The 26,667-nt window shown below is 51.7% G+C and overlaps 1 protein-coding gene across 4 annotated transcripts in view; it reads right to left on the bottom strand.

The window, feature by feature from the left end:
* Positions 1–725: 725 nt before the first annotated feature.
* LOC132591053 (leucine-rich repeat and fibronectin type III domain-containing protein 1-like protein) overlaps positions 726–26,667 on the bottom strand; it is a 34,385-nt gene continuing 8,443 nt past the window's right edge. Inside the window, exons 2-4 of one of the 4 annotated variants that reach the window (XM_060263932.1) lie at positions 12,392–13,028; positions 4,928–6,322; positions 726–1,415 (exon numbers count right to left, since the gene is read on the bottom strand). In XM_060263932.1, the coding sequence (XP_060119915.1) occupies positions 908–1,415; positions 4,928–6,303 (1,884 nt within the window). In that variant the 5' untranslated portion in view covers positions 6,304–6,322; positions 12,392–13,028 and the 3' untranslated portion in view covers positions 726–907. Of the gene's footprint in view, positions 1,416–4,927; positions 6,323–12,256; positions 12,342–12,391; positions 13,029–26,667 lie in introns of those variants that run through there. The other 3 variants (XM_060263935.1, XM_060263934.1, XM_060263931.1) reach the window with 3 other exon arrangements.

The following is a 26,667-nucleotide window of genomic DNA, read 5'->3' as shown; positions in this document are numbered from 1 at the left end:
GTTAGGTTGCCTCCCCTCCAAGTCCAACGACATAAGGGTTTGGACACTCCCCCAGATGACTCGGATTCTCAGTGTGCTTTAAGAGCAATGTCTAGACCAGATCTAATGGGCCTGCATTTCAGGAGGGGAGATTTTGGTTCAACATTAGAAGAAACTTCCTACTGGTTAGAGTGGTTCCACTGTCAAGCCAATTACTAGGCAAGATGCGAGAGCTTGGCTTCATATCAATATATGAAGCTGCCTTCTACTGAATCAGACCCTGGGTCCATCAAAGTCAGCATTGTCTACTCAGATTGGCAGCGGCTCTCCAGGGTCTCAAGCTGAGGTTTTCCGCATCTATTTACCTGAACCCTTTTTAGTTGGAGATGCTGGGGATTGAACCTGGGACCTTCTGATTGCCAAGCAGATGCTCTGCCGCTGAGCCACCATCCCTCCCCTAGTCTCTAGAGTCTCTAGACAGCCCCACCAGTCAGGAAAGCTGTGCCTTTGGGTTCCCCACACGGAGCAGGCAAATGGACCAGAAGGCCTTCCAGGGCTCTTTCAACACCACAGTTTGTTGTATCCTTACCTGGCGGTCACTTCTTTTCAAGATCTTCTGCCCAGAATCAGGCCAGTATTTGTTAATGATTAGCACCAGAATATGGTTTGCACCAAAGCCATATTTTGCCATAGCCACCTTTTGATTCTTACTCTGGGTATGCTAGAACAGAACCAGTAGAGAACCCTTGGAAATCACACACTTTAATATAGTGCAACAAAAATAGGTAAGAATGCAAGAACATTTACAGATTAAAAAAATATTTTTAAACCATCTGATCTTAAAAATAGACAATAGTAGTGAAGCATAAAATACCACCAGGTGAGTTGTTCTGCACAACGCTGCCATCAGTAGCCAGCAGCAAGGGGGCTACTGGAACAAGGCTTCGTTTCGTAAAGTGACTGTGGGTGCTGCTCTTTCACCGTCTTGCTCTCTCACTGCTTTGCCCTTGACGGGCATTCCTGAGCATTCCTGGGGTAGACAGAGGTGCCCCTCAGCCAGTTTGGAGCTGGAATGAGCCAGGGAGCCCCTTTGACTGCCATTGGTCTGAGAACAGACGTTGCTCACTTTAGTGTTTTTACTTTTGTGGTGGTTGGCGTAAACTTTATACTTCATCAGGAGGATGAAAATGAAAACAAGAACTGATGCCACAATGATGCCTCCAATAATAATGATCATTGTCCCACCCAGGAACTGGGCATGGAGGGATCGGCACTGCCTGTATTCCTCCTCCGTGGTGAACTGCACGCATCCAATCACGGTGGTTGCTGTCAGAGACGTCACACCATCCTCGTAAACGGCGAGAACGCAAAGGTCGTAGTCACGCCCAGCAATCAGGTCAGTCAGGAAGAAGGACTTGCTGGCAGCTGGGATCATCCTGCAAGGGAACCAAATCCCATCAATGCCAGAAGCACAAGGGCTGCTTCTACTCCTGAACCCAGAACGGGAGAAGGGAACCAGCAGGCCAGCCAGCAGCAGCCACAGGGGACACCCTGGTTCTGTTGGCTCTCTCTGGCAGAACACTGAGACAGAGAGACAGAGAGTAAGCACAGCAGCGGGGCACTGTACATTGGACAGCCCTCAAGCATCCCACCTTCTTCTCAAGGCAAGTAAGTGCTTAGCCTGCACTCGGGTTCATTCACTGACCTGCATTCATCAACCTACATGCAAAAAAAAAACAGGCTCTGCTTAATACCAGCAATCCCAGGGCCAAGAACACCAGAAAAGTCTTGCAGAACCAGATCACAAGCTGGCAACAAACAAAGGAACAACGTTCCCTGGCTATTCCCTCTCCCCACCCCATCACATGGTACTCATGGTGCAGCCTCATCACATGGTACTCATGAATGTCTGTAGTTCTGACAAGATCACATTAGGCCATAGCTATGACTTGTGGCAGTGAACACCACAAGAGAAGCAAGGGAAGTCTCTGTCCTCCCCCCACCCCCGCTCTTTGAGCATGAATATGATCTTCATCACTGCAGCCTCCAACACCAAGACATGCAGACCTTCTGACTTATTGATCTGTGGCCCCAAAATAATGCTCTCCAGGTAAGTTTTGAAAAAGAAAATGATCATGCATGAGAAAGGTAGTTAATTAATTGAGGCATCCTGTCTTTTTTTTTTTAAGGAGTGACAAATCGACTAAGAATATTTTAAAAAACAATTCTCTATAGTTCAAATATTGTTATCCTGAAAACAGCAGAGCATAATACTTCTACATATTCAATGTTCTAAGTTTAAAATACTGATTCTCCTGCTGCGGGCTAGTCTTCCCCTGGTCTGCGCTTTTGGGCTGCCCACTTTGTAAGCCTCCTTATTCTGGGAACTAGGACCCTGTAATGATAAAGGATACTTCGATTAACACCCAGGGAAGCCCTAATCTCAGAGAAAACATTATTTCCAGGGAACAAAGCAACAAACTCCTTGGATTCCAGGCTAAGAAGAGATTAATTTCCTTTATGGAAACAAATAGACAAGAAGCAGATAAACAGAGCCTGGATGGCCATCTGACGGGCTGTGAATTTAGGGGGAGGTCTTTGTGAATTTCCTGCATTGTGCAGAGGGTTGGACTAGATGACCCTGGAGGTCCCTTCCAACTCTGTGATTCTATGATCATTTCCCCACCTGCCCGAAGATCCAAGAGAGAGGGCTATTTGGATATCCTGATAACCTAGTTCAAGTTTTTTGGATTATCCTGGTTGCTTATTCAGCGCATAGACAAGAAACTTGACTTAGCTACAGTTAGCTGGCCAGAGAAGACGTGTGTAAAGCAGTTCACACACATGCACATAACCCCTTCTGCACTTCAGTTGTGGAGAGGGAATGGAAGGGCAGTTTGAGCAGGGGCAGGCAGACCCAAGAAAGGAGGGGGCTGGGAGAAAGTTCTCCTCATGCAGATGCCACCCCCCAACCTCTTAGGCAAAGACAGAGGGAAGGAAGGAGATCTTTTGCAACCACCACTGCACAGCCTTTTAAGAATTCTCTCACCTGTTTCAATTTTGAGCTGTTATCTTACTTGACATCAGGGTCATTTTGTAGAAAAATAGGTGTTGAAGCTCATTAGCATCTCATTAGCATATGCTGCTCCCCCCACCAGCCAAAAGCAACCCAATACAAGAAAGGAGAGCCCCTGGTGAGTGATCCCACCAGAAAAAGCCCTGGCCGAAGTTGAGGCGAGGCGGGCGTCTCTTGGGCTGGGGATGGCCAACAGAGGTTGGGAGGCCAAGCGTAACGATTTCCTGGACATATATGGAAGAAGACAGTCCCACAGGTATGCTGGTCCCAGGATGCATAAGGTTTTAAACATTAGAACTAAAACCTTGAAGCGGATCTGGTACTCAATGGGCAGCCAGTGCACACTGCGGAGCGCCGGCCGAATGCCCACCTGTAAAGGTGCAGTCAGGAGGCGAGCCGCCACATTCTGCACCCACTGCAGTTTCTGGATCAATCTCAAGGGTAAGCCAGCGTAAAGTGAGTTACAGTAGTCTAGTCTGGAAGTGACCGTTGTATGGATCACTGTAGCCAGGTCCTGGGGGGATAGATATGGTACTAGCTGCCTGATCTGCCAAAGATAACAAAAGGCAGACCTGGCAACCATCGTGATCTGGGCCTCCATGGAAAGGGAGGCATCCAAGGTCACTCCCAAGCTCTTCACCTGTTGGGCTGACACCAATGTGGCACCGTTGAAAGCTGGGAGCTGGATGCCCAAGCCCATGCCACCCCGACTCAGGTACAGGACCGTCATCTTAGCTGGACTCAGCTTCAGCCGGCTCTGTTGTAACCACCCAGCCATGGCTCCCAATGCCTTGGACAACTGGTCAGGGGCAGTGACTAGCCAGCCACTCATCAACAGATAGAGCTGGGTGTCATCAGCATACTGGTGGCAACCCAGCCCAAAACCTCAGCCAATGTGGGCAAGGGGGTGCATACACATGTTAAATAATATTGGCAAGAGAACGGCTCCCTGCGGCACTCCACATATAAGTGGATGCTGTAAGGAAGTCTGACTGCCCAGCACCACCCTTTGTCCCCGTCCCTGGAGAAAGGAGGAAAACCATTGTAAGGCCACCCCCCGAACTCCGACGATGTCAAGGCGGTGGGTCATAAGGTCGTAATTGACCGTGTCAAATGGTGCAGATAGATCAAGTATCAGCAGTGCTGACTCGCCTTGATCCAGATGCCGTCTTAGGTCATCTGTGAGAGCGACTAGCACAGTCTCTGTCCCATGGCCCGGGCAAAAGCTGGACTGGAATGGGTCCAAGGCGGATGTCTCATCCAGGAAAACCTGTAACTGCTCTGCCACCACTTTCTCAACTACCTTACCCAGAAACGGTAAATTCAAAACTGGGCGGTAGTTGGCCAAGACCCCAGGGTCTAATGATGGTTTTTTCAAAAGCAGACGAACCACTGCCTCCTTCAATTTCTCTGGGAAGGTCCCTGTTGAAAGGGACAAGTTGACAATATCACCCAGAAAGTCCCTGATACCATCCTGGCAGGCTTTCACCAGCCAGGATGGATAGGGATCCAGGGGGCAAGTGGAAGGCTTCACTACAGCCAGGATCCTGTCCACATCCTCCGGCAAGAGCCCTCTGAAGCAGTCCAATATAGGACCAGAGGATGGCCAAGGCGCTTCCAGCTCGCACCCTGTATCTATCGTGGCAGGGAGGTCCTGGGAGAATGACAGGACATCATCCACAAAGTAACTCGCAAAAGCCTCAAAGCCAATATCTAATTCTCTACCATTTTGATTGCCCGATGGCAGCTGCACCTACTATTCAATGGACAAGGTAGGTGGGGAGGAGTGGGGGGCCATCAGAAAGGTCCAGGAGCTCCTGCTGAACTCAGGGCCTGCTTGACATAAGCATAAGAGACGTGAGCAGCAGTTACCTGTATACCAGGATTTCATCAGCCGAGGTATTATACTGGACCTGGAACATCCGTATTCCTGGGATGTGGTGCTGGGAAGGCCACCGGATGAGAGCAGAGGAGGAGGTCAGCTCAGCGATGACCACCTTCCTCTCTGGGAAAGATTTGGTTTCATTGGGAAAGCTGGACTTGGCCGAGGTCAAGATGTCGGAGGGGCCAGGCTCTGCTTCTTTATCACAGTTTGTGCTGTTCGCAAGGTCAGGGAATGAATTAACCAGAAGTTCAACTGGTGCAGTCGACTCTCCAGCAGCATTAGAGGCTATACAAGTAAATATCCCCTTTTCCTCCCCCGATGCCTCCAAGATATCCAGGGTCCCATTGTCATAGGATATTGTCCGGGAAGTGTTGGAGACCAGCTTCCCCCCAGGTGAAATCCAGCGAACGTATGGCTCTGGGTCACCAACCGCTTTGCACTTCAAAGAGACACTCTGGCCCTCCCTGACCACCTGCTTTGGGGTTCTGTGTGTGATCATGGGAGGCTCACAGACAAACTCCTCCTCTTTAATGGACCAGAAGTACCTACCCATCAGCTCTGCAGGGGAGGCACACGTCTCCAGGTCATCCTCCCTGGTCAGGCGCCTCAGCCACACGAGCTCACAGTTGCAGTGCAAGGGGTTCCCCCCAAAACTCAGCACCAGAGAGGACAAAGGGGACCCCTTTGGCTTGGCATAGACAGGGATTCGAGAAAAGAGGGGGTCTGGGGGGATCTTTTTCAACTTGTTGGATGTCATGTCCAACCGAGCCAATTTATGAAGATTTGAGAAAATCCCTTCAGGAACAAAATCTATGAGGTTATGATCCAAGCTGATGGTGTTGACATTAGAAAGCCTCCCAACAGTTTCCCAAGGAATGTGGACAAGATTGTTATAAGATAGATCCAGATCCTCAAGCACATCGATGAAATCGTCCAAAGAGCCAGGAGAAACAGAGCTCAGCTGATTGTTACTGAGAATCAAGTGTCGCAGGTTGACTAACCCTTTGAAGTGATCCTCATGAATAGAGGTGAGTCTGTTACTATCCAGGTGCAAAGCGTGAAGGCCTTTAAGATCAAAAAATGCATATGGCATAACCTGACTAATGGTATTTCGGGACAGCGTCAAGTGAATCAGGTTGGTCATGTTAGCAAAATCCTTCCGCCGGAGTGTCGTGATGAAGTTATCCATCAATCGGAGCTCTGCTGTTCGCCGGTCAATGGTGGGAGGAACAAAGAGAAGTCCTGTCTTTGCGCAGAGGATGGTGAAGGATGGAGACAGACTCTGGCACATGCACCTCGTGGGACACATCATGGCCTTCACAGCAGTGCATATCAACAGTAGGTAAAAGACCACTCTTTCCATGGTAAGGAAGGGAAAACCCCTGAAGGAGAAAAACAAAATCCATCTTAAGGTCATTAAAGCAGCATGTACGTAATTAGACATCTCACAGTTAAAACAAAGGAGTTATGGGCACCAGCATCATCTGCAGACAAGTGTTGCCAAGTCAAACCTACCATTATCAGATTTCGAGTCATCCCCTTTCCCCTGCTCCCTCCCTCTAAGCTGTGGAGTCTTGGGAGCAAAAATTATACTTCATGAGCTACTGGCAGTAATGTTGTGAGCTGCTGCATAAATTAGTTTGGCCTGGGGCCATTTTTCCTGAGCTAAAACAAAAACAGGGGAGTCGAAGAGTCGAGTGGATAAAGACAGGCCAACTGTTAGCTGCACATATGTGGTAGTTAGCTTGTCTCAGTTGCCTCTGTGCACATGACTGAGCCACACGGGGTACAAGGAGCAACGCTGCTTTCTCAAGAGAAGGTGCCCAGACAATTGTGTGGCTCTTTGCTTTTTCGCATGCTGATCTTTACAAACAGAAGCGCAAAGAGCCTTGACATGTGGAATTTCTCAGCCTTTTGTGCTCCTCCTCATCTAAATAGAGGTTCTAGCTGGACTGGCTGGACAGAAAAGACTTCTGAGGCCAGAGCGGAGTCACTGCTGGGTGTGGAATGGTTTTCTGTGGCCCTGGAAGGACGGATCATAACCAATGGGTTGAAATTAAATCCAAAGAGCTTCCAGCTCAACATTAGGAAGAACTTCCTGACCGTCAGAGCGATTCCTCAGTGGAACAGGCTTCCTCCTCGGGAGGTGGTGGGCTCCCCTTCCTTGAAGGTTTTAAAACAGAGGCTAGATGGCCATCTGATCCTGTGAACTTGGAGGGAGGTATGTCAAGTTCCTGCATTGTGCAGAGGGTTGGACTAGATGACCCTGGGGTACCTTCCAATTCTATGTTTCTATTATTCTAACTGAACTTTTGAGTCCTCCTCACACACATCACCAGCTCCTTCCCCTTTAACTTCACAAATGTCCTCCACTGTTCTCTTATTTCTTCCTCTCCTTCCCACCCACTTTCCCCATGTTCAGTCAATGGCTGAGCAGTCATCTCGTCTGATTCTACAGCATTTTGGGAGGAGAGAGTGCAATGGGGCTCCTTCCTGCACAAAAGGCACCTGTGCTGCTGATCCCCACCGTTCCCTCTGTATGCAGGCTGCCTTCACAGCAATATCAAGCATTCAGGCCAGAAAGGGGTGGGGGTGGGGGGGTTCTGAATAATCTGGAAAAGGATGTTCAAATAAAACCTTCATTTAAGACAAGAGGATATGACATTCTTATACAGCTGCATAAACACACACACACTTATGTGATCACGAAAGTGCAGCTGCTCCAGTTCCAACAGAGTCAAAGCCACACCCGCGAGTCATAAATGTTGCATTATTTAAATCAGTTTAATGTATGTTCATGAAAGAATGCCTGACTGTTCACCAATACTGGTCTGCCCCTTTGTATGCACAACCAGAAGAGATTTTCCACAATAAGCACATGAAAAATTAGTATCAAACGTAGGCCCAAAACAAAGAAGACACAGGCAAATAACTGTTAGCTGCGCATACTTGGCAGTCAGACCTATTTATCCATTCTGCCCTGTAGCTCATTCACTGGAGATGGGGCCAAAGGCACAGACCTTCCACACCTATGACTGAATGGCTCCACCTTGGGCTGAGCCTGCCAGCGGCCCTCCGGGTCCTCAGCACGGCCTCCCGCCAGGTGCTGAGGACCAGTACAGGCTCTCAGCCCACATTACCCCATTACACTGAATGGCCAGTGGTCAGGACAGACTTCTTCACATCAGACAATTAATCAACGAAAATCAGTCATGATGGTTTTAAAATAGGATAAAATTAATTCACAGAGAAGGTGTTTTAGGGCTGAATTCGCTGCGATGACTGAACGCAGCCTCAGAATATCATTTACCAGAGGTGGGGTGGGGGGGAGAGGAGAGGAGAGAGCAGGAAGTGCTCCCTTCTTATCTGACCTCTTGGTGTTTCTGGGGCCTCTGGTTGGCCACAGGTGGGCAAGAGGTTGCTGGTCCAGAGATCAAGTGAGTGGGATGGAGATCTCCACCCAAACCTGCACTCTGGCATGAAGCTCGCTGTGTTTCAAGAGGCCATTCCCGCCCCCCTTTATGGGGTTGTTGTGAGGTAATGGGGGGGGAGTCATCCAGAGCACCTTGAGTTTCTCGGAGGAATGGTGGGATAAAAAATGTAATAGCCAGCCTGAGCTTTGGTCAGATCCAGCAATGCTATGCTGACCCTTTGCATGGAGAAGCCCTTGCTCTGCATTCTCTGTGGGCATCTGCTGCTGCTGCTGCTGTCTGCAGCCACGAGGAAGTCCAGATTGACAGCTCAGCCACAGCCACAGCCTCCGCGTCCCCTCTCTCAGATGCATCCTTTTTCCTGCCTGCACGGCAGAAAGCAAAGGGGGAAGAGGGGAAACCTCCTGCCCCCAAACCCTGCTGTGGCAGTGAAGTTTAAACATGTGACCCCAGGCAAGTGACACTCCCTTTGCCTTACCTACCGCAAAGGGATTTGTGTAGATCACACGAGGAAGGGGGAAAGCAGGGTGCCAGATGCTGCCCTTCGATCTTTGGAGAAAATGCACTAGACAGACAGAATACTTCCCATGTGGAAAGAGGTTATTTCGCAAAAGCTCGATTTGAAGTAAAGATGTTCCCAATGAGATTTCCCACCCACCCCCACCCCCTTTGCACCTCTCTGTGATTTTTCTACACTGGATGTGGCAGAAACCTGCAGCGCTGACTTTAAGAGGTAGACTGTTGTAGTTTCCCCAAATCCTCCACCAGAAAGACGTGGAATGGCTCATTCACTCCTGGACTGTTCTTCCCACACACTCGCTTTCCAAGCAAGGAGCAAAAGGGAATCTCAAGCCTTTCCAGATTTACACAGCGGGGGTCTAAAGGGCTTAACACACTTTCATTCTTCCCTGCACACCACCTGCCTGCACCCTGCTTCCGGTAGCCCAGCATGAAGACAGGTTCTCGGACTAGAAAAATGCAGTTAACATGTCCCAAGGAGGGGCCGTAAGCAGGAGGGAGTTGGGCGGCACCTGAAAGACTCTCACAGCCGAAGTTTCCAAGGCTGGAGGCTACTTTGTCAGATGCTGGAGAGACGCTCCTTTACCCTCCTGAAAAGAGGATCCTCCTTGCTAACTGTGCTGCACCAGTCTGTGAAGGCTGCATACCAAGCATCTACCCTTTGAAATGCCAGGCTAGGCCCACCAGAGGGCAGACTGGCACGCTGTTCAGAGCCTCTGTGGAAACGGCACTTTGCAGGGGGAGGCCCCTGACTAGGCTGGAACCCCAGGTCTTGTGCTGCTCAGACACAACCTGGTGATTCACTCCGCTTATTCCCTCTTTTCGACAGGAGGCTGCCCGGCTGCCCAGAGTGTCTCTCTGTGTTACGAGCCCTGAAGAGGGGGAGCTGCAAGGGTTAACAGACCAGAAAGAACCAACAGCTGGGCCTCAATCACACCCTCCACATTCTGTTGTCTCCTCCAAGCTCTCCCCCTCCCATCTCAAGAATGCAGGCAGGTCTTCTCTTCCACAGATCTCTTAGCCCTGATTGCTGGGGGAGCTACGGCCACCCAGGAAGCAGGCTGACTGATGTGCCCATGCAACCTCATGGAAGCAACAAGTCGATTCCCTGGCTTGCATCCACGCTCCTTCCTGATTCCAGTTCCTGACCGGTTTGAATTCCTTGGCACCCTGACCCCTTTGGCTTTGGACACTGACTTCTGCTTCTGGCTTGCGATTTTGCTGTGGTGACTCAGCTCCTGACTGACTCCTTGAACTGTGACCGGACCGACTTTAGACTCCCTCCTGCCTGCGGCCTGAGACATGACACTCTTAGCCCCAGAGACAGCAGCCAGGCCTCCCAGCCGAGCGTGGGGCTGGCCATCCCACCACATCAACAGCAATCCATGCCTTTAAACACATCCAACTGATCCACCCTGATGGCAGCTCACTGTTTCAGCATCCAAAAAAGCCCCTGAAGTCTGGGATCCTTTGCTTGAGCTGCCATCTGAGGGTCCAAGGTGCCAGACCTCCATCTCCCTTCAATGGGTAGCACCAGCTTCTGACTCCAGCACCAGCGGATTCGGTCAGCCCGCACTGCGCCTTCTTCCAGATGCACACTGGAATAAGCCTATGGGAAGAACTCCAGTCCTCAGCACAAAATGTGCTGACTTCCCAGGCGACATTTCTCCTTGTGAAAATCCTGGAAGGACGACGTGGCTCCCACCTGATGATGAGGCAGCCAAACAAGCCAGGAATGCACAGGAGGAGGGGAGGGAACCTGGCCTGAAGTCTTTCCCTCCCTATTCTTGTTGGCTGATGCTGCAGGTGGGGGGGGGGGGCCATGAAGCAAACTACAGCACAATCCTTGTGTCAGGATCCCCCCCAGCTCTCCCCACCTCACACAAAGGCCTTTGAGAAGCAGAGCAGAGCCCTCTCTGGGGGAAGCCGGACCCTTTCTGCACCTGCTGTGGACACTGGGAGATGGGCAAAGCAGCAAGAAAGAGGTAGCCAGCTTCCTGTCCCCTGCAAGCAGCCTGCGAGGCAGAAGGTGGGGAAAGGGGATTTCCACTGCTCTTCACTCCTCGGCCCTAGAGGGTGCCCATCATTTCCAAAGGCCTCAAGGCTCAGGGAGTGTTTCCTGCCAAGCCACAGGAAGGTCTGGTGCAGGCTCTTGTTCTGGAACTGGAACCCAAGCTCCCTCCTCCCGCCCCCCCACCCCATCTCTCAGAGTTATCCATAAAATGTGATCTTATGGCAGCAACTGCTTTGCTTCTTCTATCATGGGTGGGCTGGACATGTCCCTGCTCCACAAGAGCTGAGCAAATCCCTTCAGATCCAGAGCTCAAGAACGCAAACCAAGGACTGACATCTTTCCAGCCATCCACAAGCTTCATTGGAGTCATCATTGGATAGGTTCGTTTTTCTACCACTGTATTCCTTTTAGGACTATAACTTCTTTGCTTTCTGTGCGCCGCCAGGGTGTTAAGTGCCGGCAAGTCACATCCGACTTCTGGCCACCCCATGACTGAATTACCTCCCCAACAACCTTGCTCGGGTCTTGCGAACTGAGGGCTGGGGTTTCCTTGATGGAACCCTGCATCTTTGCTTCCTGCCCTATCTGAGCACACTGGATGCCTGCTGCAAGGATTCAGAGAGCTGAGAAAGGGCCCCAGTTGTAGAGGCAATTAAAGGAAAGACTTGGAAATCTAGACAGAAATCCAATTGCCATAAAGCATGGGCAGACTTCTGTTCCCCTAGAAGGATTCTTGTGTGGCAGAGTGGGCACAGGGGAAGAGGTGCTGGCCTGTAGCCCAGATGCTAGGCAGGGCTGCACTGTGGCATGGGAGCCAAATGCAGGCTGGGAGTGCAGCAGCTTTCTCGCCATGCACTCCCAGGAAGACAAAGCAGAGGTGGCCTTCCTAAGCCCAAAGGCAGCAAGGCAGTGGGGCAGAGGTTATTCAACTCAAATAGTAGATCTTTCCAAGCTGGAAATGAACTGGGCAAACAATCTCGCTCCTTTTCTTGCAGCCCCTTTGTTTTCCTTTTCCTAATGTGTGCAACAGATGAGGCACACGCATTTTTCCATTTGGGGGGAAACCTACACACATTCATAGAGCAGACCACAAGCCCTGACCCCACCTGTTTCTCTGCCCTTGCCAAGTAGAGCCCTCAAACTGTCCTGCCCGCTTGGCCTGCAGCCATGCCCCTAGCACACCAGCCAGAAGGTGGCACCTGCAGAGATGCCTCCCTCCACCTCTGGGCCAGCTGTCCAGGGGAATCCAGGCAGCATGGTGAGGAAACTGCATTCGGCCACAGGACATGTCCTCAGAGCGATGCAATACTCCAGCATCCAGCTTCCCACACCGCTCAAGCTGACCCACTGACCTTCCTCAACTATTTACACAGCAGTAGATGGAAACCCTCAGAGTCATACACAGTTTGCCTGAGAGGAAATAAAAAGTCTGTGCCTCCTGGACTGACACAAAAGGTTTCACATTCCCTCGCTGATGGAAAACCTACCTTCTTCTCTGCTGCAGTTTGCTGAATTGTAAAGTGTGCTGACAGCTTAGCTGGAACCCACCATGTAAAACTGACTGGACCTAAGAACAGGGGGAATTGCACGGCTTCAGCTCTCCCCTCCGATTCCTTCCAGCCCAAGGAGGCAGGGGTGCTTTGGTGAGGTTCTTCAGCTCAAAGTGCAAACTGCAGACAAAATGCAGCACGGGGGCAGGGGAGAGTTCATCGGGGTGGAGTGTGCAGGGTCCCTTCTGGCCTTGCTGATGCTCCCCAGCGGCTTCTCCCCCGGACTTTGTTCAAGAAAGAAAGACTGTGTGGGGTCCTGTGCTGCAGCTGAGCAGTTGCTGGGCAAAAGAGACCTTTCATGACATTTCTGTGTCTTTCTGCCTACCACGCTGATGTCCAGTGGCTGGAGGAGCTCAGGGACTTTGAGCCAGACGCACAGGGGTCAGCAACTGGGCACAGGTGAGAGAGTTGGCTCTTACTTCCAAGGGCCTTCAAGCAGACAGTCCAGCTGCCCTGCGCCTCAGACACACATTTCTTGCTCCCAGAGCCCTCGGAACCAGGGACTTGCCATGCAGAGCCATCATTTGCCATTCAACACAGCAGTCCTGCCAGTGTTCAGAGACAGCCATCCCGCCTGAAAGGGAAAAGAAATCACCCTCTTAGTTAAAGCAAACGCTGTCTCATGGCAGCAACAAGGACCCCCTGTCCCGGCAGCCCCCTCCTCACGACCAAACCTCTATTCTGCACCGAGGAGCACAGTTTCTGCTTGAGATCCAGGCAGTGCCGCAAAGCCTTGTGGAAACCGGGAGAAACCCCTGGAATCCTTCTCCATGGTGCTGAAACCAGACAGCTGCAGCTGGGCACAGGAGCCCCAGCAGTTTGGCGGAAGGGAGGGGGTCTGCGCTGGGGAGCATTCCTTCCCCCCCAGAGGTCCTGCTGGGCTCAAAGGGAAGTTGGACTGGACTCGAACCTTGTTTCCCTTCCACCAAGTCATGGTGATGCTTCCAACAGGACCTCCTGGAGCTGGGGCGGGCAGGCAGGCCCCCCGTATGTTGAGCTGGGGCGGGCAGGCAGGCAGGCCGCATTCCTGGCCCAGTACAAACCCTTCTTGGCTAAAAGTTGGCTGTAACATTTACACACACAGCTCTGCTGTAGCCACCAAAGTCCACAATACAAGAGAAGCCCTTTTTGACCCCCACCTGTCTGATTCTGGACTCCTCAGCCACCACCCAGCAAGAAAACAGGCCCATGCTCAGATAATTGTTCATCTTTCCTCTTGGAGACTTATGGCTCGGGAACAAAACCTGCTGAATCTGGGGCTCGGCTTTGTTCCGACATCCCTTTATAACCCTTTTCAGACACGTATTGATATCTACAAACTGATGAGGTTTCTTAAACTCAGGAAGATTTTTGGTGAGCATAGTCTGACTCTGCATTTGAGAATAAATTTAAAACTGTGACTGCCTGAGGGGGGGGGACCCACTTAAACAGCCATTTCCTTTCTGCCTTGGGGGTGGGGCTTGGAATGGCATGCTGCCAACCTGGTGCCAAGCTCGACGGAGTCCAGGGGAGCCACAGGCTAAAGTTTAGGGATTCCAATGTATGAACTGACAGTCTGTGAGAGGAGGCCAGGTTGGGGGGGATTCACGTGGGACCTCCTGTGTATCCCAACTTCTGGGTGTGGAAATAGGTGTCACTGAGGTATGTGTGTATGTGGGGGGGGGAGTTATTGTTGTGCAGGAGGTTGGAGTAGATGACCCTGGAGATCCCTTCCAATTCTATGATTTTATTAGTATTATTCAGAAACACCAGTGAGCACCTGAAGCTGCCTTCTGCTGAGTCACACCCTCAACCCAGCAAAGCCAGTATTGTGTGCTCAGAGGGGCAGGGGCTCTCCAGAGTCTGCATTGGGAAGCCAGACTTCAGTTCAGCTTTTCCTGAATCATTGTGTCTGTCGCCGCATTGGAGACAGCAGCTTCCCCCCCCCCCCCTCAGTTTTGAGTGCGGTGCCTTATCAGCTGCCTCAAGGACACAAACAACATTGATATGGATGCTTCAACAGAAAAAAAATTGTGCCCAGCCATACAGACTTCAGCTGCAATGGAATGAGCCCTGACCACCAGACTCCCTGTAGCCAGAAAAAAAACCCTGAGTGACAAATAAGACCAAGCTCTGTAATGGGAGCATCTTTGTGATAAACCAGAAACATTTTTATGCGTCAAACCAAGAGATCTGGAATGGTTAGCACTTTTGAAATAAACTGGAAACATTTTTGTTTGATAAATGAATGATCAATGGCTTCTGTTTAGTATCTATTATTTATAAGTCTAAGCATAAGGGCTGCCCCACAAAAAAATTGCCTCACAAAATGGCTCTGAGGCTCTTCCAAGTGTCGCCCGTTGCTCAAGTTCATGGGTTTAGCCCTGCCCTGGGTAGCCCTGGCAAGCTAAGCACAGTCGACTCTGGCAACTGTTTGGATGGGAGACCTCCAAAGAAATACCAGCAGTCGGGAGGGGGGAGCAGGCTTCAGCCAACCACCTCCCTGAATATCCTCCAGTAGAGGCCAGTCACCAGAGCTTGCCATGACTTGCAGGTGCGCGCGCACACACACACACGCTTCCACATGCACACATAAAAATACCCAAAAGAGAGAGATCTTTATTTATTTATTTATTTGACTTAATGAATCACCCCGTCCCAACTAATACCAGCCTCCGGGCAATGTATAGCATAATTACTTGATTTAAAAACCATTTAAAACCAATAAAATCCATTAAAATAGCCATTCCAAACCCAATGGCATGCTATTAAAACCCTTCCAATCCAGATTTCAGGAGGGGGAGACCCCAAGGGGCAGGGGGTGGGGTGGGGGGTGCCAGCTTAGCAGCCGTCACTGTCCTTAACCGAAAGCCTGGCGGAACATCTCTGTAGAAGAGCTCACAGGTGTTCTCTGGCAGAGTTCCAGCCGGGCAGGGCCAGGACTGAAAACCTTTGTGTTTAGACCCCACTCAAGACTTGTTCTTGTGGCTAATGACCTCAATATCTTACCTCTTCAGAAAGCTGATTAGAGAGAGATAGAGACCACTGAGCATAAATCTCATGCAGGTGGCATAATATTCCTTAGGGAGCAAAATCAGCTTTGGATATATTATCTAAACATCAGACGTGATTCCTAAACCTGCTGGGTGGGATGACAGGTTTGAATAGGAAGGTTTGTTGTCAAGAAGCAAGGCAACAGTTCAGCTGCATAACAAGCTTTGTGCCTCTTCCTAATGACCCCACTCAGGACCAAAGAGCAATCCTAGACTCACTGTCCAGGGACCACTTGTCCTTGGGATCCACTAACTCTCCCACGGGGGCCTTCTTGTTCCACAAGCTGCCATTTTTAATCTATTACCCAAGAGACCTCGGGTGGGCCTCCCTCCTCCTCCTGGGTAGTCATCCAGTGTCAGGGCCTGGCTTTGTGCCAAACCCGAGGAGAATGCAGAGGTCCTTTCCAGAGCCACATTGTTTGGGACACCAAATACCATAACTGGTCTAGATCAAAGGACCACATGGGATCATAATATGTGGTTCATCACTTCAGAGGTCAGATCTCTACACACACACATCCCTCATCCTGAGGTTAAACTCGGAGGTTTTTTTCATGAGATATTTTCTTTAGATTTCCCCCTCAGCAGTTTCCCTCTCATGGCTGGTTATTATGCTACATAAAAACTGCTAAGTTTCACAGCACTATGATCACATTAAAGGGGTCGTCTGCTGAGTGGTCTGGGGACATTCGGGGTGGACCAGTTTACACATGCAAGAATCAGACTGCAAGGTCATTTTGAATTCCTCCATCAAACATTGGTATGAACACAGTGTTGTGGATGGAACGCTGCTGTTTTTGTTGGTTTGCAGATAACAACCTGTTTTTAACTTACTGAGTTCCCTCCCATTTCCCAGCCACCAACCTCAGGAATCGTCCAAGTCAGACTCTGCAACCCCCTTAGATAGCTGGGGGAGGGGGGTGGAGGTATGGAAAATAGCATTTGAGGAGAAGGCTAACCCCCTAGCCACAACCCTTATCCGAATCGGGGCCTTGGCAGTTGCCAGTTAGTTCGTAATATACTTTTGGGAGACGCATGATGTCCATGCACAGTGTTACAAAGAACAAAATGGCTGCCCTTCCCCCCCCCCCCCCCCCACAGCCTCCCTAGTGATCACAGGGCAAGAGGCAACAAGCCAAACAGAAAGATTCAGAGACCCACCTCAGCAGGAGTAATCTGAGAACAAGCATGCCAGGGGGTCTGGATACCAGCTTCATCCCTAGAGACACCACCTTGGCTGGCAGAGACCCGCAGGCGTCAACTGGACTGGCAACTGCCCAAGCCAAACAATGTCGTCTCTCCACTGCACGGGACAGTCCGGAACTTTACACAGCTGCATGCATCAAGTGAACTTAGCAGGAGACAGAGTGGAAGCTACAAGGGGAAATTTGACTTTCAAAGACTGCACAGAATATGACAGAACCAACCCGTTTTCCTTCACTGCTGCCTTTTATGTAGTCAAAATGCAACATGAAGCTCTTAATCCCCAGACAATGCAACATGCAGTTGTGCGCACGTGTGTACACACACACACACACACACAGATGGCGGACTCCCTGGTACTGAAACAAAGGGGGGGGCAGACAAGTCTGGGGCAGCTCTGAAAGGCCTTCCTGTTGCTCCTGGCTGCACAATAACATGAGATGACTTCATGAGGTTTTCCAAATCATGCAGCAGCAAAGGAGCAAAGGCATTGGCAGCATCACCAAACGCAAGTAGATGAGAACGACAGAAAGGATAGAAGGAAGCAAAGCTGTTGTGGCAGGTCAAGCAGTGAGGGAAGGGGGGCTGGAGTGCTGCCGGCAGTCCAGAGGCCTGTTGAGAGCCATGCAAAGGCAACCACACTAGCCATCAGAAACGCCTCCTGGGTCACCAGTTCCAGTGCCAAACAGCTGTCTTCTCAGCAGGCAATCAGGGGCCGCCAGACTCACCTGCTGCAAAGTCCTCAGCTCGGCCTTGAGGAAGGGCTGCTGGATGGCCCTGGTGGTCCCTTCCGGCTCTGAAGTCAAACCAAGTCAGCCCTCCACCTGCTGTGCAGAACAATGGAGGCAATGGAGACTGCAGGGGCCATAAAGACACAAGGGGGGAGGTAGATTTCCCCCTGAGGACACATGAGCATACAAAGGACCCTCTTTGGAAGGACAGGGCCTACAGAATTGCCTCCAGCATGCAAACGACTCAGAATCTCAACTGGAAAAACAGGAAACTTTGAAACGGGCATCTTTCTCTAAAATATATCTCACATCCCTCAACCCAGCTGCTCTTGGATCCACTCAAAGCATGGCCAAATGCAAACATGGTAGACCAAAGCCATAGTAAGCGCACACCAGTATATGAAGAGCCTCCACAGACCACATAATAAGGATATGAACAAAGCAGTCAAGCTCAATGGCAAAGCAAAACACTCACTCAACATACTAACATACGGAAACTAACTGGCAGCTGCAAAAGGACAACTGTCAGCAACCTGGCAGCCACATCCTGCGCCACTCGCAGCCTCCAAATCATCTTCAAGGGCAGATCCACACATAACACATTACAGAACTCTAACCCGGATGCAATCAGCACATGCATATCTGTGGGCAATCCACATATAATATGGAAGATACATCCAGTTTCCTTTGGCAATTTTGGCCTTTCCCCCCCCAGAGCCTGAAGATTTCCTACTCATGGTTCATTTTTGTAAAGCTCCATCTACCTGGAGTGCAGGTATAATGAAATAACTGCAAGGCGTTCACAATTAACTCCCTCTTCCTGCCCGTCTTCTGTCACATTAACTAAATTGGCAGGGGGGGGGGGGAGATTGCCAAGTCCAAACCCAGGAAGTCATTCTGGGTATTTCTCCATACTGGACTAACTAACATCCAGAATGCTGCCCCCTTAGCATCATGAGACCACACACAAGTCAGCAAGATGAAAGCCCTGTATTTGTACACAGGTCTGGCCTATGAAGCAAGTTAGCGCTGATTAAATGAACTAATTAAGTCTTTGGGATTTGCAAAGGGAGCAAAGCAACTCTGATGTTCCGATAACATTCCTGTACTTTTCTTGCTTCTCTTTTGGTTTCACATACACAAGATTGCAGCCTGCAGCTTAAGATAAGCTTTGCAAGAAGCCGAACACCAGAATTAAAGGTTTAGAACTTAAAAGCACCCCCCCCCTTAATGTCACAGATTTCAGTTCCAGCCTGCAGAGGAAAAGGATTGGGCCAGGAAGGCTGAGAGGAAGAAACGGGTGCAGAGAGAGAGAGAATACCCGAGAGCGAGACAGACAGAGACCAACGGTTGTAGATCAGCAGGCTGCTTACTTGGCACAGAAGTTCTGCCCTGCCATGGAAGTTATGCTCTTCACCCTTTAATGCCAAGGCTCTGCTTCCAATGGGAGAGAGTGAAGCACCTGCTTGGCAGAACAGCTCTGAGGTCTTACTACGCTGCTCCTCGGGGAGGTTTCAGATGCCAGGAGCTTCTCCCACACTGCTGAGTGGCTCCTGAAGCCACCCTAACAGCAGGGAACTATGCCTGCCCCATTCGCTCTGCCCTCCACCACAGCCCCTGCAAAGCAGCAACTCCCCATCGTGAAGCAGTAGAGAAGCTCCTGCCAGAACCCTCATCTCTTCGACAAAGGGCCTGTGGAAGGGGCTGCACCTGCTGACAACACACACACACAGGACCTTTGGTGATGGAAGCACCTGGAAGACAGCCACACTTGACACAACAGTGTGACACCTCAGAAGCCTAATAGCATGTACTCCAGCAGGGGCTTTCAGGCTTCGAATGGATCTGAGGAAATGTGCTCCAACTCTCCCCTGCTCTTCTGGGGAAAAGGGACGCTCCTCACCACAGCAGCATAGCTCACAGGGCTGCCCCCCGCAAGTGCACAGGCACCTGTCTCTGTGTGAGCACTGGGCACTGTTTCCAGCCATCGCGTCCAGCAGACTGAGAGATCAGAGGACTAATCATGGCCACAGCGTGTTCTGCTTAATGTTTATGTCCCGCTTATCTTCCCAGAGAAGATCCAAAATGGCTGACCATCCCCCTCCCCTCACCAATTTGGCTCCACAGCCCCAACACCCCTGTGAGGTAGGCCAGGCTGAGAGTGGAGCCCAGCCCCCATGCAAATGAGGCACCCCCCCCAGGTTCAGACAACCTGCCCGCTCACAACATCCGGCAGTGGGGGCAAACAGAAATCACTCTCCAGTCAACTGCCCGGCCAAGCCTGGATGAGCTCCAGAGAGCAGGAGAACAGGCAGCATCGCAGAAGCGGAAGACAAGATGCACATTTGTGCCACAACAACATGCCAGCAGGGGCCTCTGGACTGGCCTCAGCCTCAATCAGAGCCTTCCTTCTGCCTCCTGCTCTCCCCCCCCCCCCCGCCCCGCACAGGATGACCCACCAGCCTCCTCACTCCAGATTACGGCTCTCCACCACAGGGGACCTCTCTGTACTGCTGCAACAGAGCAGAAGTTATTTTTGGAAGCAAACACTCAGCTGCTTGGGGTGAGGCAGATCAATACCTGAAACACAGCAAGAGGCTGCATTTTCCCTACAAAACACAGGATGGCTCCCTGGTTGAGACTTCTGGGAGTCCAAAAGGCTGGCTACTGGATTATCACCCTCTCTGGGTCAGGCTCCTTGGGCCCATGCTTGTTCCAGCCCTTCTCTGCACTCTTCTTTGTCAGAAGGAATGGGCCTCTTCCCATCCCAACTGCTGAGAGAGAGAAAGAGAGACAGACACTTGGAGCTCCCTGGTTTCTGCATCTGGAGCTCCCTAGTTGTCTGTGCCTGCCTGAAGGGGTGCTGGTACCCAAGCAGATAACACCTGGTGAGATCAGACAGAAAGAGATGCAAAGCCTACCTTTCGATGCCTAGCTCAATGGGCACACCACCAGATCCAACTCCAAACACACACATTTCAATTTGAATCATAGAGCTGGCAGAGACCTCCAGGGTCATCTAGTCCAACTTCCTGCATTGGGATGTGGGAGCACATACAGCACATACGGGGTTGCGGAAACTGCACTGGCTGCCAGTGGTAAACCAGATTCTCTACAAGCCCTATATGGTCCCTACCTTAGAGACCGTCTCTCCCCACATGTTCCCCAGAGGATACTTAGATCTGCAACGCAAAACTTACTGTCAGTCCACAGGCCGAGGGAGGCAAGATTGAAATCAACCAGAGAAAGAGCCTTCTCAGTGGCTGCCCCCATTGGTGGAACCAACTGCCTGCGGAGGTCAGAGCCTTATGGGACCTTGCGCAGTTCTGCAAGGCCTGCAAGACGATACTGTTCCAGCCAACCTTTAACTGAACCTGCTGAGATATAAGATCTAATAGGATGTCTAAGAACATCGAATGCCATCTGTAACTCAATGGAAATCAGCACCAAACTGTTTAAATTGTTTTATCTGTTTTAACTTAATGTTTATCTAAATTGTTTTATTTACTGTGTATTGTGAGCCGCCCTGAGCCTGCTTTGGCGAGGAGGGCAGGATATAAATCGAATAAACTAAACTAAACAAGTACTTTCCCCTAAGTTCACAGGATCTTCATTGCTGTCAGGTGGCCATACAGCCTCTGTTGAAAAACCTCCAGGGAAGGAGAGCCCCTTCACCTCCCAAGGAGGAAGCCTCTTCCACTGAGGAACCGCTCTAACGGTCAAGAAGTTCTTCCTAATAGAATCATAGAGTTGGAAGGGACCTCCAGGGCCATCTAGTCCAACGCCCTGCACAATGCAGGAAACTCACAAACCTCTCCCCCTACATTCACAGGATCTTCATTGCTGTCAGATGGCCATCTAGCCTCTCTTTAAAAACCTCCAAGGAAGGAGAGCCCACCACCTCCCAAGGAGGAAGCCTGTTCCACTGAGGACCCACTCTAACAGTCAGGATGTTCTTCCTAATAGTTCAGCTGGAAACTCTTTTGATTTAATTTCGACCCACTGGTTCTGGTCCAACCTTCTGGGGCAACAGAAAACAATTCTGCACCATCCTCTATATGACAGCCCTTCAAATACTTGCAGATGGTGATCCAATCACCTCTCAGCTGCCTCCTCTCCAGGCTAAACATACCCAGCTCCTTCCATCTTTCCTCATAGGACTTGGTCTCCAGATCCCTCGTTACCCCCCTCTGGACATCTTCCAACTTGTCTATATCCTTCTTAAAATGTGGTGCCCAAAACCTCCAGCTGAGGTCTTACCAGAGCAGAGTAAAGCAATACCATCACTTCATGTTATCTCGACACTATACTTCTGTTAATACAGTCCAATATTGCATTTGACTTTTTAGCCACTGCATCAGACTATTGACTCATGTTCAGCATATGGTCCACTAAGACCCCTAGATCCTTTTCACACATACTACTGCCAAGACAAGTCTCCCCCATCCTATAATGATGCATTGGATACAGCATCCTGCATCCTGTTTCTGTCTTCTATTGTATTTGCAACCCCTCCCAATTTCATATCATCTGCAAATGTAATAAGCATTCCCTATATTTCTTCATCCAAATTATTTATAAAGATATTGAACAGGCCCCAGAACAGATCCTTGAGGCACTCCATTTGTTACTCCTATCCAAGAGGATGAGGAACCATTCGCAAGCACTCCTTGGGTGTGATCTGTCAGCCAATTACAGATCCATCTAACAGTAAGAGAATCCAATCCACATTTTACCAATTTGTCAACAGGGATAGTATGTAAAACCTTATCAAAAGCCTTATGGAAATCAGGATGAACTATGTCTACAGCAGTCCCCTGATCCAGCAAGTCAGTAACTTTTTCAAAGAAAAGGATACAAGTTAATCTGATATGACTTGTTCTTGAGAAATGCATGCTGTCTCTTAGTAATCACAACCATCCTTTCTAAATGCTCAGACTGACTGACTAATTATTTGTTCTAAAACTTTTCCAGGTATAGTTGTCAAGCTGATGGGTCGGTAGTAACCCAGATCTTTCTTTTTCCCCTTCTTGAAGATGGGGAAAACATTTGCCTACCTCCAATCTTCTGGCACCTCACCTGTTCTCCAAGAATTCTGAAAAATCATGGCCAAAAGCTCAGAAATTACATCTGCAAGTTCTTATAGTACCCTTGGATGCAGTTCATCTGGCCCTAAGGACTAAGTTTCATTTAAAGAATGAATTTCTCAAATTGTTAAAGAGAGTTATTCCACTAACAACCACTGCCAAAGACAGGAGGGGGACACCTCTCTCTCTCTCCCTCCTTTCTTTTCTGAGCTAGCAAGCCCAGCTTCAGAGCTTCGGGGGGGGGGGGAGGGTAGATTGGCCCCTGAGTTGGAGAGCGAGAGCTGGGCTAGGTCACCAGGACCACCATTCCCACATCCAGAACACACCCAATCCCTCCCCTTTCTTGACAGACATGCACACACAGGCTGTCCTTCTGTAGCTCCTTACAACAAAGCAGTGAACCCCCCCTGGCCTGATGAAGCCCCCCCCCTTGAGCAGGGCAACAGCAGAGCAGCGGTGGCCAAAGGCCTCCCTGGCAGCTGCAAGGGGCTCGGGCAGTCCTGTCTCCCGCAGCTGGGGCAGTCACAGCACAGGCTCTGCATCCTCCTTCAAGGGAAGCCCCGGAGGGCGGCTGGAGCACAGGCGGGCAGGGAACAGCAGCTCTGAGGAGCAGGCCTGGGCAGAGGGAAGCCCAACCCCAAAGGCACGGGGCGGGGGGAGGGGTCTTGGCTGAAGAGGGTCAGAGGGTGGGAGGATGTTAACCTTTGTGTCCTGGAAGCAAAGGCAACTGGGTGGCCGACAATACCCCCCTCCTCCCCCCAAAGCACGCTGTAATGTACTGGGAGACGAGTCGTGGTGGAAGCTTATTCTTTATTCGCTGGTACATTACAGAACAGAACAGACGCGGCCGGGTCCGCTAATTTATACATGCATCCCGGAACATCCCCTTCGCTGGCCAGCCCAATCCTGGCCAGTTAAACTTCCCGCCCTTGGTCTGGATTGGCGGGGCTTTTCCCGCGCAGCGCACGGCGACCTGAGTGCGCCCTCAGGTCGCGCGGCGCTTGCGCTGAGTCCGATACTCTACACTCCTCCCCTCCTAGTTTAAACGACATAGTCCTTTAGGTACCCTGGTGTTCGGCGCTCCCGTGTTGATCTCCTCGGGGTTGCCGTCGGTGGGGGGCCCGATCCCGATGTGGGAGGCGCCGTTTCTGGCTGTTGCCCGCCCGCGTCGGGTACTGGCTCCGGTTCTGGTTCCGCGGCTCCGGGGGCATCATACGTTGGTAGCTCCTGTATTGGCGGCGTCTCTTCTGGCGGTACCGTGACCGGCGGTTCCCTGCTTTCTCCCTCTGCTGACTCCTCGGGTGGGGTGCGGCGGCGCAGCTGGTCGATGTGCCGTCTCAGCACCTGGCCTCCGGCGGTGGTTACCTCGTAGGACCGGGAGCCTGTCACCCTCAAAACCCTTCCCGCTAACCACTCGGGGCCGCTTGAAAAGTTTTTCGCATACACTGGATCGCCCGGGAAGAACCCTCTCACTGCCTCCCTGACCTCGGGGGTCCCGCGGACCTCTGGCGCCCTGTCCGGGTGTAGCCTATCTAAACGAGTGGTCAGTTTCCTCCCCATGAGCAGTTCTGCGGGGCTGAAACCGGTTATGGGGTTTGGGGTGATCCTGTTGTGGAACAGGAAGGCTGAGAGGCGGTAGTCCCATTCCCCTTGTACTATACGGCCCAGGGCTTCCTTGGTGGTCCGCACCATCCTCTCCGCCTGGCCGTTGGTGGCTGGATGGAATGGGGCGGACCTTATGTGCCTTATAAGGTATCTGTCGGTGAACTCCCGGAATTCCCGGGAGGTGAATGCCGTGCCATTGTCCGTTACTAGTGTGTCGGGGATCCCGTGTGTGCAGAGGACCCTTCTGAGCGCCCGGACTGCTGCTGCGGTGGAGGTCGAGGCCACCGGGATTACCTCCAACCATTTCGTGTATGCGTCCACCAGTATAAAGAAGATCTGGCCCTGATGCGGCCCCGCGAAATCCACATGGAGGCGGGACCATGGCCGCCCGTTCGATTCCCACCTGTGGGTCGGGGCGGACGGCGGGTTGGGTCTGGACTCCTGGCATGGTTGGCACCTTCCTACCCACCCTTCTATTTCCTCATCCATGCCTGGCCACCACACGTAGCTCCGTGCCAGGGCTTTCATTCTCACGATGCCCGGGTGGGTCTCGTGGAGATCCTCCAATACCTGCCTGCGCAAGGGGGGGGGGACCACCACCCTGCTACCCCAGAGTATGCACCCCTTGTGTGTCGATAGCTCGTCCTTCCTGGACGCGAACGGCCGGAAGGCTTCTTCCGCTTTGCCCGAGGGCCACCCCCTTCCCACCCAGTCCCTGACCCGTGCGAGGACGCGGTCTCTCCCGGTCGCCCGAGCCACCTCGCTCGCGTGCAGGGGGCGCTCGGGGAGCGACTCTATGAGCATCACTCCGTGTGCCGGGGCGGGATCTGGGTCCGTCGCGGGTAGCGGGAGGCGGCTGAGGGCGTCTGCGTGACCCATTGCTTTACCGGGGCGGTGTATCAGCGTATACGTGTAAGAATTCAGGAACAGGTTCCACCTTAAAACCCTTTGAGACAGAATTTGGGGGGTCTGACGATCGGGGGCTAGGAGGCCGAGGAGCGGCTTGTGGTCAGTAGCGATGGTGAAGCGCCTACCGTAGAGGTAGTCGTTGAACTTATGTACCCCCGCCACGATCGCCAGGGCCTCCTTATCGATCTGGGCGTAGTTCCTCTCTGCCGGGGACAGAGTCCTGGAGTAGTAAGCGATTGGCACCTCTCCCCCGCCCGGGAGTTGGTGCCCTAAGACCGCTCCTACTCCGTAGGGAGAGGCGTCGCAAGCCAGGATCAGGGGTAAGTTTTCATCGTAGTGATGAAGTACCGCGTTAGAGACCAGGAGGTCTTTCACCGCCTGGAACGCCGCTGCTTGGTGTTTACCCCAGACCCACGGGGCTTGTTTATCTAACAAACGGTGTAACGGCTCCGCCACGGCGGCCTTGTGGGGCAAGAATGCGTGGTAAAAGTTCAATAAACCTAAAAAACTCTGTAGTTCTGCTTTGCATTTGGGGGCAGGGGCTTGAACTATGGCCCTGGTCTTGTCTGCCGTTGGGTGAATTCCAGCCGCGTCCACGGCGAACCCCAGGAACTCCACCCGCGGAACTCCCAACAAACATTTCTCCTTTTTGACTTTCAGCCCCGCCGCTTGGAACCGTCTGAGGACCTCTCGCAGGCGGCAGCCGAACTCTCCATCGGTGGGGGCGGCGATTAAAACGTCGTCAAAGAAGGGTTGAACTCCGGGGATCCCTTTGAGAAGAGAGTCCATTATGCTCTGGAATATCCCCGGAGCTACGCTAACCCCGAACTGCAGCCGTTTAACCCTGAACGCACCCCTGTGGGTCACTATCGTCTGTGCCTCCGCTGTCTTAGCGTCGACCGGCAGTTGCTGGTATGCTTGTGCTAAGTCCAGCTTCCCAAAAACCCTCGCCCCGGCTAGTGCTGCCAGGACATGGCTGACTACCGGGACTGGATAGGGGTTGTCTTGCAGTGCCTTATTTATCGTGCACTTGTAGTCAGCGCAGATCCTTACTTCCCCGTTGGGCTTGACCGGCGTTACTATGGGGGTCTCCCATTCTGCATACGTTACCGGCTCTAGGACGCCCTGGGCTGTGAGGCGGTCCAGCTCTGCCTCTATTTTTTGTTTGAGGGCGAACGGAACGCGCCTCGCTTTGAGCCTTATGGGCCTGACCATAGGGTCGATCGGTAGGGTGATGGGCGGGCCCTTGTAGCTCCCCAAGGACCCGTCGAAAACCTCTGGGAACTCCCGGCAGACCCCGTCGAAATGGCTGGTCTGCACGTGGTCCACCCCCACCAGCTGGATCCCCAGTGGTTTGAACCAAGCCAACCCGAGGAGTGTGGTCAGTTGGCGCTTGACCACTAGGATGTCTAGGGGCCCCTTAAAACCCCCTCTTTCTACATGCACCCGGGCCCACCCCACGATGTGTACTGGGTTCTTCTGAAAGTCCCTCAGTACGAAGTCCACTGGCCTCGTTTGGAGGCGGCGGCTGGGACATAGTCTCTTGAGGGTTTCCTCCGAAATGATAGAGATGGAGGACCCCGAGTCTACTTCCATGATGCAGGGGGCGCCCTCGATTAGGACTGACATTTTGACCTTGTCTGGGG

This window comes from Heteronotia binoei, unplaced genomic scaffold (genome assembly GCF_032191835.1).
Source record: "Heteronotia binoei isolate CCM8104 ecotype False Entrance Well unplaced genomic scaffold, APGP_CSIRO_Hbin_v1 ptg001390l, whole genome shotgun sequence".
NCBI lineage: Eukaryota > Metazoa > Chordata > Lepidosauria > Squamata > Gekkonidae > Heteronotia > Heteronotia binoei.
Note: the sequence above shows the minus strand (reverse complement) of the source record. Positions and strands in the feature narration are given on the sequence as shown.